Raw genomic sequence first — 12,476 nt, forward strand, 5'->3', positions numbered from 1 at the left:
TTCTCTCTCCCTACCTAGAAGCATTAAGGACAGGGGAGCCTCACCTTACCCCAAGCCAGAGTTGTTATACCTTTTTAACACTAACTTTGGAACTGGTTGGCTATTTTATTTTATTTTATTTTTTTATAGCTAGATGGCCATTAATCATTCAATCTAAATTAACATAAATAGCCATCAATGGGCATGAATGTCTCTGAGACTTTGGAACCGCTTGAAATGCAAGCCCAGACACAGATCCCAGATTATGGTAGGGCACAGGGTATTGACATTTCTTCCTTTTCGGCCAGCAGTGTCAAGAATGGATAATTTTTTTAACTCCTAAATATTTCCAGCAAATTTTGTTTCAGATGTCTATGACAGTAGAACATTCAGGGAAATAATAATTCAGATCTTATTATGGCTCCTCTGTTAATGTTTTCCTGATGAAATTTAATTACCCACTGAACCATTAGGTTCAAATTCATGCAGTTACTATTTAGTTCTTTAGTTTATCCAACTATTACATATCATATTGACTGATCTCAATGAGCTGTTCTGCAATGTATCTGATTTTAGATCCAAGTATAACTTACTTTCTTGTATTGCATTAAGAATTTCTGAAAAGTCCGCATCTCTCTTCTGCGCATCTGGATCAATTGGTATTTGTGTTTCCAACCGGTTACCTTGCAAATCCTTTCTTCCTTCTGAAGAAACTGAACAAATTGAAGGAGATTGCAAGAGTGCAGCAGAATATCCAGCAAGGGGGAACTTGAGAAGTGGAGTAAGCTTTACAAAGAATGAAGCTACCTAATCTTTTTCCCCATCCAAACCAACTTTCCTCCAGAAAAGGCAGGCATAACACAGCACAGACAGGGCTTTCCTCAATGCATTTGAGACAAAAGAGAGCAAAAGCCATCAAATGCTATGCAGCACACAACCACTGACAGACACCACGGCTGAACTCCTTGAAACAGACACATGCCATCATCATTCCATGAGGCTATTCTCACCATACCAACCACAAAACCAACTCCAGTATGTGAGAATGAAGTAGTAGTACAAACAATGTGATGCCACCACAATAGCTGATTAAAATGAAACACGCTAATATGTGAAACAAAATGAAGTCTCAAGACAGCAATAAGGCATCAGGAAGTATAGAGCAAAACAGGACATTGATCAGATCATGCCACAAGACCTCCTATATATGCCAGCATGATGCAATTGCATTATGTATGAAGTGCTACAGCATTGCAGCGTGTTCGAAAGAGGTTTGCATGATCCAAATGTTGTTGCTGTGACTGTATGGTTGTCTAGGAATGTGCTGGTGCATTACACTCTTCTGCAACACTTTATAGACAAAGATATAGGCAAGTGGTTACATTTTCAAATCTATTTGCACATGTATATAGGTGCATGATTGACCCATTTTGCAAACTTAAATGCCTCTCTTGCATGTACATGTTAGGTAGGCAGTTTGTAAATTGGACCTTTCAACATAAAGAAAAGCACAGCTGCATGTCAAGAGCAGAGCAAAACCTTTTTGGAGGCATGATGATATACTGTACATAGGTATGATGATATACCGAATACAGTCTCTAAACTTCTGTCTGTTGACAATTCTAAGAACCACTAACAACTGAGAAGTGACTATTGGACATAGCATATTTTAAAGTGGAGTACCAAAAAGTTACTGATCATAAATGCATCTGTGAAAAGTGATACACTGGAGTAATTAATACATGAAGCAGTATTGTAGAACATAAAATTACAATGGTCAAGGAAATAGTCCTTAACACAGCAATTAGAAACACATGAGTTACCATACTGAATCAGATAATTGGCCCATGTTGTCCAATACCCATTCTCCATAATTAGCTGCCACTCATGCTTCTGAAGGCGATGAATACCTCCTCCTCTCTGGTGTCCTGCAGCAAGTCAATTGTCTGACGACAATGGAAATATTTTTTCCTAACCTCTTCAATTTTCTTTTGCCATGAAGCTTGAAATTTGATCAGGCTTTTATTATTTTAGCATTTTAGCTTCCAACAAATGTTATCCCTATTATCCAGTCCTATTTTAAAGTGTGCCATATGCTCTGTTGCCTTTTTGAAATATAAGTCTCAGATTGAAGAGATATCTGCCTTGGTCTTTTTTTTTTTAACAGAAAAATATTATACTTTCAAACTATCTCATATTTGCTCTAGCTTTATTTTTTTTGCTACAGAGTGAGGACCCCATTATTATCAAAGGCAGTTTTCTTCTTCATTCTTCTAAGGTAGGCTGTCACTGTTACAGCAGGAAACAACTTTTAATGATGAAGAGCAGTGGTTTTCAAGCTGCTGTCTGCAGACCACTAGGGGTCCTCAAACTATGTCTAAGGGGTCCATGAAAGATGACTATGATCAATCAAAAGTATGTAAATACCCACACTTACAATTCAAAGGCTCTGCACCTTCACTCAAAATTTCCAAAGGGGTCTGCACCTCCATTCAAAAGTTTTTTGAGGTCCACAAATGATAAGAGGTTGAAAAACACTGATGAAGAGCGAAGAGAGTTACTACAGTGAGACAGCTGGTACTTTACATAATAGCAACCTGCCAAAGGCCTGAGTGGGTGAGGTCTAGGATCTGCCCCACAAAAGAATTCTGATCACCTGGGAGCCAGTGGAAAGTAATACAGCCCCTGAAAGAGACAGTATGGCAGGGGTGGAGAAATCAGCAGTGACCAGTGATTTATTTAAGTCAAGGGTGTCAAAGGCCAGTTCCAGCCCATGGAACTATGTCATCTAGCTTGTGGAGGGTAGGAATTTGGTATTAGGGTGAGCAGCAGCAGCATTCAATGTCATGGCTCCTTGAGCCATGGCAGCCACTGCTCACCGCACTGACAAATGTTCAGCCTCATAAGCAACTTTGCAGGCCAGATGACACTGCTCCTTGCTCTGGATCTATGGTGCTGGATGAGTTTGACATCCCTTATTTCAGTGGTTTCTTATTGCCAATTAATTTCAACTTAAAAAAAGGTAAAATACCAAACTATCAACTTCTGACAAATAGGAAAAATATATTCTCTTTTAATATCCTCAAATCCAGCAGTCTAGCCTTACCACTTACTTCCCAGCTAGAATCAACCAGTCACACAACAAATGCAAAATACCCTGTCCTCAAAAGTCACTCACCCTTACCATATTACAGCCCTCATTCCAGAAAGACCGTGACTATAGTTGAGCTTGGTAGCAACTTCACAACCTTTAACTAATTAAACAATAAAAATACCACTTGTCCTCCCAATAGTGGGGATGCAAATCAGATTTTTCAGTACAGGACAATAAACTTCCCCATCATTGGGGCTCCAGCCATTTTCCTTCTGCTTCAGTTGTCACAGGTTATCTGTAAACCAGATGGATTTGGTCAGACCTTAACATGAGCAAAATTTTCAACTGACAAGCCTCTAACACCACTGCAATGACTAGATGCAAGACTGTACTAACTACTATTAGCCATAGTCTCATGATCAGGAAAAGATATCCTCATTAAATGTCCCAAAGCATTATGATCTTCAGTATCTCCATCATGACTATGATAAGGAATTTCCTGAGCTCCTGCAGGAACTTTCAGCACAACAGCTCAATCAGTGCACTGAGGCTATGTCTGATCTGCACACACATTACTGTTTCTAGCAGTGGCATGCCCACATACACCATGCTGTATCACATATGTTAACCCCTGATAGGAAGCTGACCAGCTTCATCTATACAGTGCCAGGGAAGGCTAATTAGCACTGATGAATGACAGTGCCAAGTAGCCTGCTATCAGAATAGTATGGTTGTGGCTACGCTACAGGGCATTATATACTGAACAGCACAGTATATTTGATGGTGCTGCTAACCAGCATGGTAGATTTGTGGTTTAGCCATAGTCTGAAAGTAGACCCATTTGAGTTCCATGCCAGAACATGCATCCATAATGAATTCCTGACTCCACTGAAGTAAACAGGAATTTCCCTGATTCCTTCTGTGAAGCCAAAATTTCCAGTGCTCTATATCACAGGTTATCAACCTAGAGCCTGTGGAGCCACTGGATGTGGTGCATGGAAGTGGGGCTTTGTTGATGGGTCTTTTATCATGCTGCAGTTGGGCAGCCATGTGACAGAGCTTTCCCATGCAATGCTTCAGCTGGGTGGAAAAGAGAAGCAGCAGTGATAGCATAAGTTAGATCCTAGCACTGGCCTGCCTTCAGCCTGAGGTGAGACATTTTGGCCCACTGTCAGAAAAGACCACCCTGTGATCTATATGATTCACTTTTGGTATTGAAGGCTCTATGCTATTCAGTCAAGATGCAAACAGCACACCTTCACTCCTCTTCTTTTGGCTCACAAAGTCTCTTAAACATGGCTCAACTGTGTAAAAAAACAGCCCAGTGGTATCATCCAGTCAGATTTCAGTGATACAGACAAAATTGGAGACATCATCCTTTGTCAGTCATCCATGATTTAATATTTGGTTAACCACCAGCATGAACTGAAGAACAAATCTCAGTCTGCCAACACTGTAACCTCCCAAATCTAATTAAACTAAAAAAATATGAAAATCAATGGGCAGCCTTTCTTCTTCCATATCTTTTGTGCTGCTAAGAATGGAAAATTGCTGAATCTTGACTCTCCCCCATCCAGTCCTTTTCATAGGTAGGGCTGCTGAATTTGTTTTCTGCAAGAAGGGATATCTAGGTGGTAAAGGAACAACCAGCCACATAAAGACAATTTGCTCTTCTCTTCTCATGAGAATAAAGAAATTGCAAGCAAGTCCTTAGAGAATCACTGTAGTAGAAGTAGAGCATATATGAGATTTTTAACTAACAAACAACATTTTAAGAGTACAAACCTGAGATTTTTCTTTAGTTTAATTTGATGCTTTAGTTGAACTGAAATCTGTTAACTAAGTAAAAACCTTGATCTTCACACTTTTGATTCAGCTACAGTGTGCACCTCTACACAAAACGCTTTACTGCACAGCAGGCTAATTTGTTACACAGTAAAGCATCACAATCTACAGGTGCACGGCAATTAGGATGCAATAGATACTGTGTTGCCAGATAGTCCCATCAGCTACAAGTGGTATCTGGCAGTGCAGTATATTACTACACATAAATGTACATGTAGATGGTGATGTTTGGGATTAGTTTACTCCAGCTCAGACTGAGCCAGAGTATATTCAGTCACATTTTTGCATGTGTAGATGCATACAGTATGTCATTGATTGACTCTATTAAGCATAAAGCAGTACAGGATTTTCTTTTATTTTTCCTTGGAGGTACTCCATTAATCCAGGGTAGATAAATAATCAAACAAAATAAAAAAACAACATATAGATTTAGTTATAAACTAAAAGTTATTTTATGTCTCCTTCAAGCTTTAAAATAAGATGAAATCGATCAATACTTCGAAACAATGGACCATTTACAAAGCACTTAATCACATGCTTAACCTTTCACATCAGTAGTTCCACTAAAGAGAATGAGTTTACCCATTTATTTGCAGTTAAGAACCCTCTTCAGCATTTTGCTACATCAGGGCCTTACTACAGAGAGTATCTACCCTATCCAATTACCACATAGGACTTAGCACATAGACTGCTCACTTCTAAAACTTCCCTTCCATCCACACCTTTTTTTGCACAGTATACATTTTTAGTCATATTTTCAGAAGTTTGTATATTTTAACATTCATACAGATTCAGATGTGAGTACCTCCTGATTTGTATATATTTGTAACTATATCATGGCAAGTAGCGGGACTTGCATACAAAGAAAAATGTGTCTGTGCTTCTCAAAATTTGTTTGTTTCTTTTTTAAAAATATATAATCACTTAAGTGTTGGCATCTCCCAATCTTCCCATTTCTGAAAGCATGCCAGGAAACTGAACTAATATTTCAATTCACTGGACCAGCCAAACTTTCACAAGCAGTACATCTGCATTTTTACATGTGGCTTCCATTTATTAGTTGGAACAGGAAGATTAATTTTCTTGTTTTCTCTAGCCTCTTTTTCCCACAAATTGCAATAACTTAGTACAAATAAATCAGGCCACTACAGAGAAAAGAAAAGGAGACTTGCTGCTTCTAAGAGTTCTGCCACTGACATAGCTGACCAGTGACTTCTCTCAGATCAGTGGTTTGAGTTTATTATTTTGGCAGCAAACAAGCTGTCTTGTAATGGCTGAACTCCAGCCTTGAAATGGATTATGATTAGCAAATGATTGGTATGCTACACAGTTGATATTTCTCTCACAGAGGCATCTGTCTCTTTAGAAGAACAACATTTATCAAGAGTAATAGTAATTCCATCTTGGGTATTTACATTTTACCTCAAGTGTAAAATACTTTGTAGTTTCACCTGAAGAAATTTTTCTCCACATCTCTACCTGAATATAACCATAACTTGTTGTGCAGTATTAATGACACAAAATAACTGTGTCCACCAGAGCCGTCCTCACTTTAGGAGTGGATGAATTATTCCTGTGCATGCAAACCTTCACTGGCTTTTCAATAAGTACAGTTGTTAAATCACTCTTGGCGTGTCTATACATGCATTTAGGTACACCTAAATTTAATGTGCATTAGCTTAATGCACATTAAGGTGATCTAGGCTCATTTCTACATGTGCACATGTTAAAGCACATAGACAAAATGTGCATGGACTGTCATGGGACTAAAGTTAGTCCCATGTGCACACCCTTAACGCACCTTAAAATGGTGATTTTAGGCTATTCATGCCTAAATTCGAGGCACGTCATCTTGTAGCAGTCTCTGTTAATTGAGTTTGATCTGCATGTGATCCGATGCGCCTGGTGCTGCATCACATGCATTTGTATAAATGGCAAAATGCATGTCAGCACTGAGGAAATGGAAGTGGTGCACTTTTGAACTAAAACGCTTTTGATCTGTTCTAGGTCAAAAGCATACCACCACCATTTTCTCACTGGTGATGCGCATTTTGCCATTTATACAAATGCATGCACCACAGCATCAGCCACTTCTGAAAGTGGCCAGGGCTGTGGCACAAGCATGTGTACAAATGCCCAATGTGCTTTACATTGGGCTAAAGCACCTCAAATCAGCATGTGTAGACATGCCTTCTATACTTGTGAATCTGAAGCTATCAGTTATGTAGGGGTTTTGTTAGCTAGTGTGGTACAGACATTAAGCCAATAACTATTGATATCAATGTTGGCATCATCCTTTCTGTGAAAGGTATTAAACATGAAGAACATCACAACACATTTTCCCAATGTGTGTGTGGAGTGGATTTAATGACTCACCTTAAATACTTGGAGGGGGAACATATTGGCCCACGTATTGTGTCAAGAACAGAAGCTTTTTGCAAATGACATAGATTATAAAGGCTCCTTCTGTGCTAGCAAGGCAATGACAACTAGTTTAGCATGTTGCTAATCTGAATGACAGCTAATGCAGTCCAGTATGTCTGGGTGAAGCTGAGTGGAAGAAAATGCTGCTACTTGCTGAAGTTCCTTATAAACACAGGTGCTTTTGCTGATGTTCTGAAAAATAAAGCTACACCTGCAAACTTTTCAATGGTTTTTGTTATCAAAATTCATGTTTAGTTGTCTAGATAGTTGTGAAAAAAACAAGATTGCAGTATTCTGTGCCTGTCTATACACTCCCCACCCCGCGAGAGAACTAGAAGCCAACACATTCTTATTATGTATCAACTCAAATAACAGAAAACTAGTTTAACCCTTTTTGTTAAAATTCTAGCATAACCATTTTTGCATGAGGGGGTGCTTTACAACATAGCTAGTGCTGTAATAATCAATTAAATATAAAAGGGAAGAGAAAAATGAAACAGAGTTATAGGAAAAGGGCATATAAGAGGTGGACCCTTTAAAAGATTGAGCTGCAATTTGTTGGACTGAAACTAATATGGTCCAAAATTTAAGTCTATAGGTCTCATCTTGTTTCGTACAGCTCAGCCTTAAGTTGATTGTGAGATAACAACTTCTCTTGGTGAATACAGGCCTGAACTATGGCCTCGTGCAGAAAAAAGTCACACACAAGTGAAGACAAATGACAAAGTGGAAACAAAATTCAGAGGGTCACTTTGTGGAGATTTTGGGAGGTAATTCGTTGAGGAAGAATGGTTTCTCTCTCACAGATGAGTCAAAATTAAGAAGTAGAAAGGATCATCTGGAGGCATAGGAGAGAGCCGGCCAGAACTATATATTACGTTGTCTCAGTGTTTGTCATCATCCTGAAATAGGATGAAAAGTTGAAATGTTGGAATTTTTCTGAGCATGTATACTTCTAAAAAAATAGACTAGGAAATATTAGAAAGTTTCATTTTGGATGCCTTTGACAATAAACTACCATAGTTAGTCAAATACAAGTTGAGATATTTCCCCCCAATTAGCATAGGGAAAAAAGCCCTGCATACAAAAAAACTTCCTTAAGTACATTGCCTAGCATTAAATTGCTGCCAAGAGCAGCATATACTCAGAAATAGCAACCAACTAGGAAGTTGATTATATATAACCAATACTGAGCATGACTATAAAATATATAACCCATTTGGGGTAAACATACTGATGGGAACCTGCCACAAGGATAGATTAGTGCAGCCCACTTGAATAAACGATACAGTAGCGCCCATTGCAGGCAGTCCCCCTCAATGCTGACTCTTTTTTAAGTCATACATTTCAACTTCCTCTTCACTCCCACAGTTGAGCTGCACCTTTCTTTTCTATCCCCAATGATTCCTGTTTCTTCACCAGCCTTAAATCACTGGGAAAAACACAAAATGGGGCCCCAAATAGTACACCCAGAATTCCTCTGTCTACTACCTCCCAGCCTGTTGCATATGATTAGTGTAGCCCTGTCCTCCAGGAGGTGAAACCAGACCAGGTTGTCCTGTGTTTTATCTGCATATACATTTTTGGAGATCCCAGGACTGAGGACAAGAACACCAGGTTCCAGTCATGAGTGGGAGGCTACTTAGCACATGGATCCTTTGTAGGGGAGTATCTGGAGTACACACACATACTGAGCACTGCTGAGCTGTGGGGTCACCATGGCTTGAAATGCTGTTGACTCTGCTGGGGCCCAGCCCAATGAACTATGTAGTAAATCATGAGCTTTCTGGTTTTGGCTTTGGACTAATATCATGCTTAATTTGTACTATATACAAATACTCGGAGCATAGGTGTACATATAACTATGTACATATTTACAAAAAAAATTGTAGTATATACAAGTAGGTACTGAAGTGCTGCTTACAATAGTGTTTATGCCCCTGTGGCAAAACTTTTAGCAGATTCGAAAAAAGGTAAAATGCACCAATCCTGCCTAAACTAAGTCTATGGGTATTGGTTATTTGACTATATGTAAAATTTGTTCCTCACTTCCATGTACTCAGGAAGAGCAGGTTTTGACAGTAAGGAGAGTGGGGAGAGGGAGCAAGGGGGGTAGCAGTGTAGGAGGATAAATTCAAGGCAAACCTCCAATAATTAGTTTCTATACCTGGATAATGATAACACATTTATAAATTTTCCATATATAGAATCTAATTATTGGGGGTCATCTTATATTCAAGTAAATATGGTACATTTTACAAATGGATAGTTCCCAAACAGCTGAACAGAGGACATTTTATGTGGAGCCTGCTCATTGTCAGATTCCAGTTTTCTGACAGCTCCTGGCTGCAGAACATCCTTTAAAGTGCCAGAAACTTCCAGTGTAAATCCCACTCAAGTCAAAACCTCAGATTACATTTATCATCTAAATAAATGCACTATCCAGAAGGTTTATGTTGAAAATAATGATATTGGCCCCACACCCTGTTCCTATTCAGGCTGTTCTCTCTACATGAAGAATATAAATATGCTGGGAAAGGAAATGATAGAAGCATAGTTGCCAGAAAGAAAAGTGATAGCCTGCCTCAGTTGACTGCCCATTCATGGTACCTGGATGTTTGGCTTCTCTTTGGAACAAGATAGTACCACAGAAATTGTCTTGGCTTTTAACATCTAGCTTCCAAGACCAACTAAGCATCTTTACAAAACAGCAGAAATGCTTGTTAGCTTTCCTTCAAGGTAGTCAAATTACCATCTTAGTATATTTTGGTGTCCGCCAGCCTTGTGTTGTTTTTTTTTCTGTGATGGGGGAGGGAAGGAGGGTGTAGGGAACTTGTTTATTTGCTTTACCTGTGATAGGTTAGGGCAGGGGTAGGCAACGTTTTTTGACTGGAGTGCCAAAAAAAACATGTCTACCTTGAAAGGTGCTGGAGTGCTGACATGCTGGAGCCCGGAGCAGCTGTTTGCAGCCTCCCAGCTGCAGCCAGCCCATGGAGCCCAGTCTACTTGCAACAGGGCTTACAGCCTTCCAGCCACCTGCTGGGAGCAGCCTGGGCTCCGTGGCTGGCAGCAGCCGCTTAGAACCCGGGCTGGCGGTGGTATGCCAAGCAAAATGGCTTTGGGTGCCATGCTTGGCACACGTGCCGGGGGTTGCTGACCCCTGGGTTATGGTGTCATGTCTTGCGTTGTGTCAGGATTGGCTATAGTTTTAGTAAGAGGGTTGATTATGGATTTGTATAAGAAGGTTTGGGCAGGGATGATTCTGCCTCAGACAGGGGGTTGGACTAGATGACCCATGGCAGTCCCTTCTAGTCCTACTTCTCTATGATTCTATGTTTAAGACAAATAGGTGGTATTGGCCAAATTCGACTATCACCAACTTTGCCCTGACTTCTGTGGAGTAGCACTGGAGCACCTGAGAGCTTGGTTTGGACTTCAAGTACCTTTTGTGACAAGCTGAGTTTCCCTGGATAGGTGATTGCGCTGTTCAAGATTTTTCTGTAACTTGCGAGCTTTATTTTTCCCCACTCAAAAAAGGAAATTCTTTTCCCTACATATCTATAAAGCACCTCCTACATATTTGTATAGTTTATAAATAATAAGGATAGATAGCGCTTTGAAGAAAAGTCTCTTAGATCTCAGATTGAAGCCAAGGCATTCTATCATAACTACATTATGCAATATATTACCACAAAGCTGGAAATTGGGTGGATACAGCAAGTTGATGTTATGTTTATATGACTCTTGAAAGAATTTGATATAGTAGACTTTCACCAATTACTACTACATTTTTAGATTGCAGTGGTGCAACTCAAGGCTGGCAAACAATGTCCTGGTTGCGAGACAGAAGTGACAATTTTCATTTGATCTGGCCACAGAAAGCAGACTATAGCTCTGACTAAACTCAAGCACCTGGCTGCAGATAGCTTAAAAATGGCAGATCAGGTGAAAATCTGAAACCTTATTGCATGGTCAGTTGAAGATGTTTCAAAACAAAGCACCTTCTATAATTTCTGTCTGCCTGCCTGCCAGCCTGTTGCTGTTTTCAGAATGGGAGGGAGGAAAGGGAGTAGAGGGAGTTGAGTCTGGGGATTTTTCATCCTCCACTGGAGGATGAGATGGGTGTATTGGAGCCCCCCTGCTGCCAAGGTGGGGAGCTCCAGTATGCCCACTTCACCCTCCAGTACTGGCTGGGGAATCCCTAGAACAAGCTCCTCCTTCTCCCTTTCCCTTCTCCCATTCTGAAAATTTTGCAGCCTCACAGGGAGGATTGGGATGCTGGTAGGAGAAATGGTGCAGGCTTGCAGCCAGCAGCTGGATTCCCCTCCCTGCTGGAACCAACAGTGCACTTCTGTTTGATCCGGGGGATTGTTGCAACTCAGAACACTTCCTGTAAAGCATTCTCAGGTACAACGGGGAGCTGCACTTCTGTCTGCACCTTTATGTACCTGTCATCACAAAGAGTAACTAACTAATAATCTCTACTGTGTCCTCTCTGAGTGACATAAAATGAAAAAGATCACACAGAAGAATCTCAGCCTTTTTATGTTATGGGAAGGGCTTTTTTTTTCCTTCCCCCGTGGCAGAGATGTTAAATAAAAAAAATCTGAAGTAGGCTAAAGTCAGATAAAGAACACAACTTATATAATCAAGGAGATATCTCTAGAGAGCTGATTCCTTTGGACTCTTTAAATAAATTGAGAATTGTTTACTATTTCAATAAATACTTATTTTCAGCTTTCTTAAAACAGCTAAGATAGCATTATGTGCATTGTTTTGCCTGTGGCTGGCTAGAGGGGGAGGAAAGAAGGTTACATGCTGAAATGTACAGCCCAGAAAATGTCATTTTTTCTGGGGAATTAACTTTTCACAATTAAATATAGCTATTCTTTAAAAGTAATTTTGAAATGACAATCAAAACATTTGAGCAATGTCAGAATGAAATGTTTTCACTTTTTGAGTTATTTTTCTTAGGTTTTTTCAGGCCCAGACATGGATGATGCATATGGGGTGCACCCTCTGAAAGTTCCAGCCGCAAAACTGGAAGTGCTGGCAGAAGTGCACTTCCAGTTTCACTGGTTTCACCACTGGCTTGGCAATCGGCTGCTGCCCACCCCCCTCTTCCCCCCCAGTC

At 40.1% G+C, this 12,476-nt stretch overlaps 1 protein-coding gene across 1 annotated transcript in view; it reads right to left on the minus strand.

The window, feature by feature from the left end:
- Positions 1–12,476, minus strand: part of ANO4 (anoctamin 4) — a 259,235-nt gene that overhangs the window by 236,993 nt on the left and 9,766 nt on the right. Inside the window, exon 2 of the mRNA XM_019514994.1 lies at positions 573–692. Coding sequence (XP_019370539.1) covers positions 573–692 — 120 coding nt within the window. The remainder of the gene's footprint in view (positions 1–572; positions 693–12,476) is intronic.

The sequence above is a fragment of the Gavialis gangeticus genome, unplaced genomic scaffold (assembly GCF_001723915.1).
Source record: "Gavialis gangeticus isolate Ggan-Ray unplaced genomic scaffold, GavGan_comp1, whole genome shotgun sequence".
NCBI lineage: Eukaryota > Metazoa > Chordata > Crocodylia > Gavialidae > Gavialis > Gavialis gangeticus.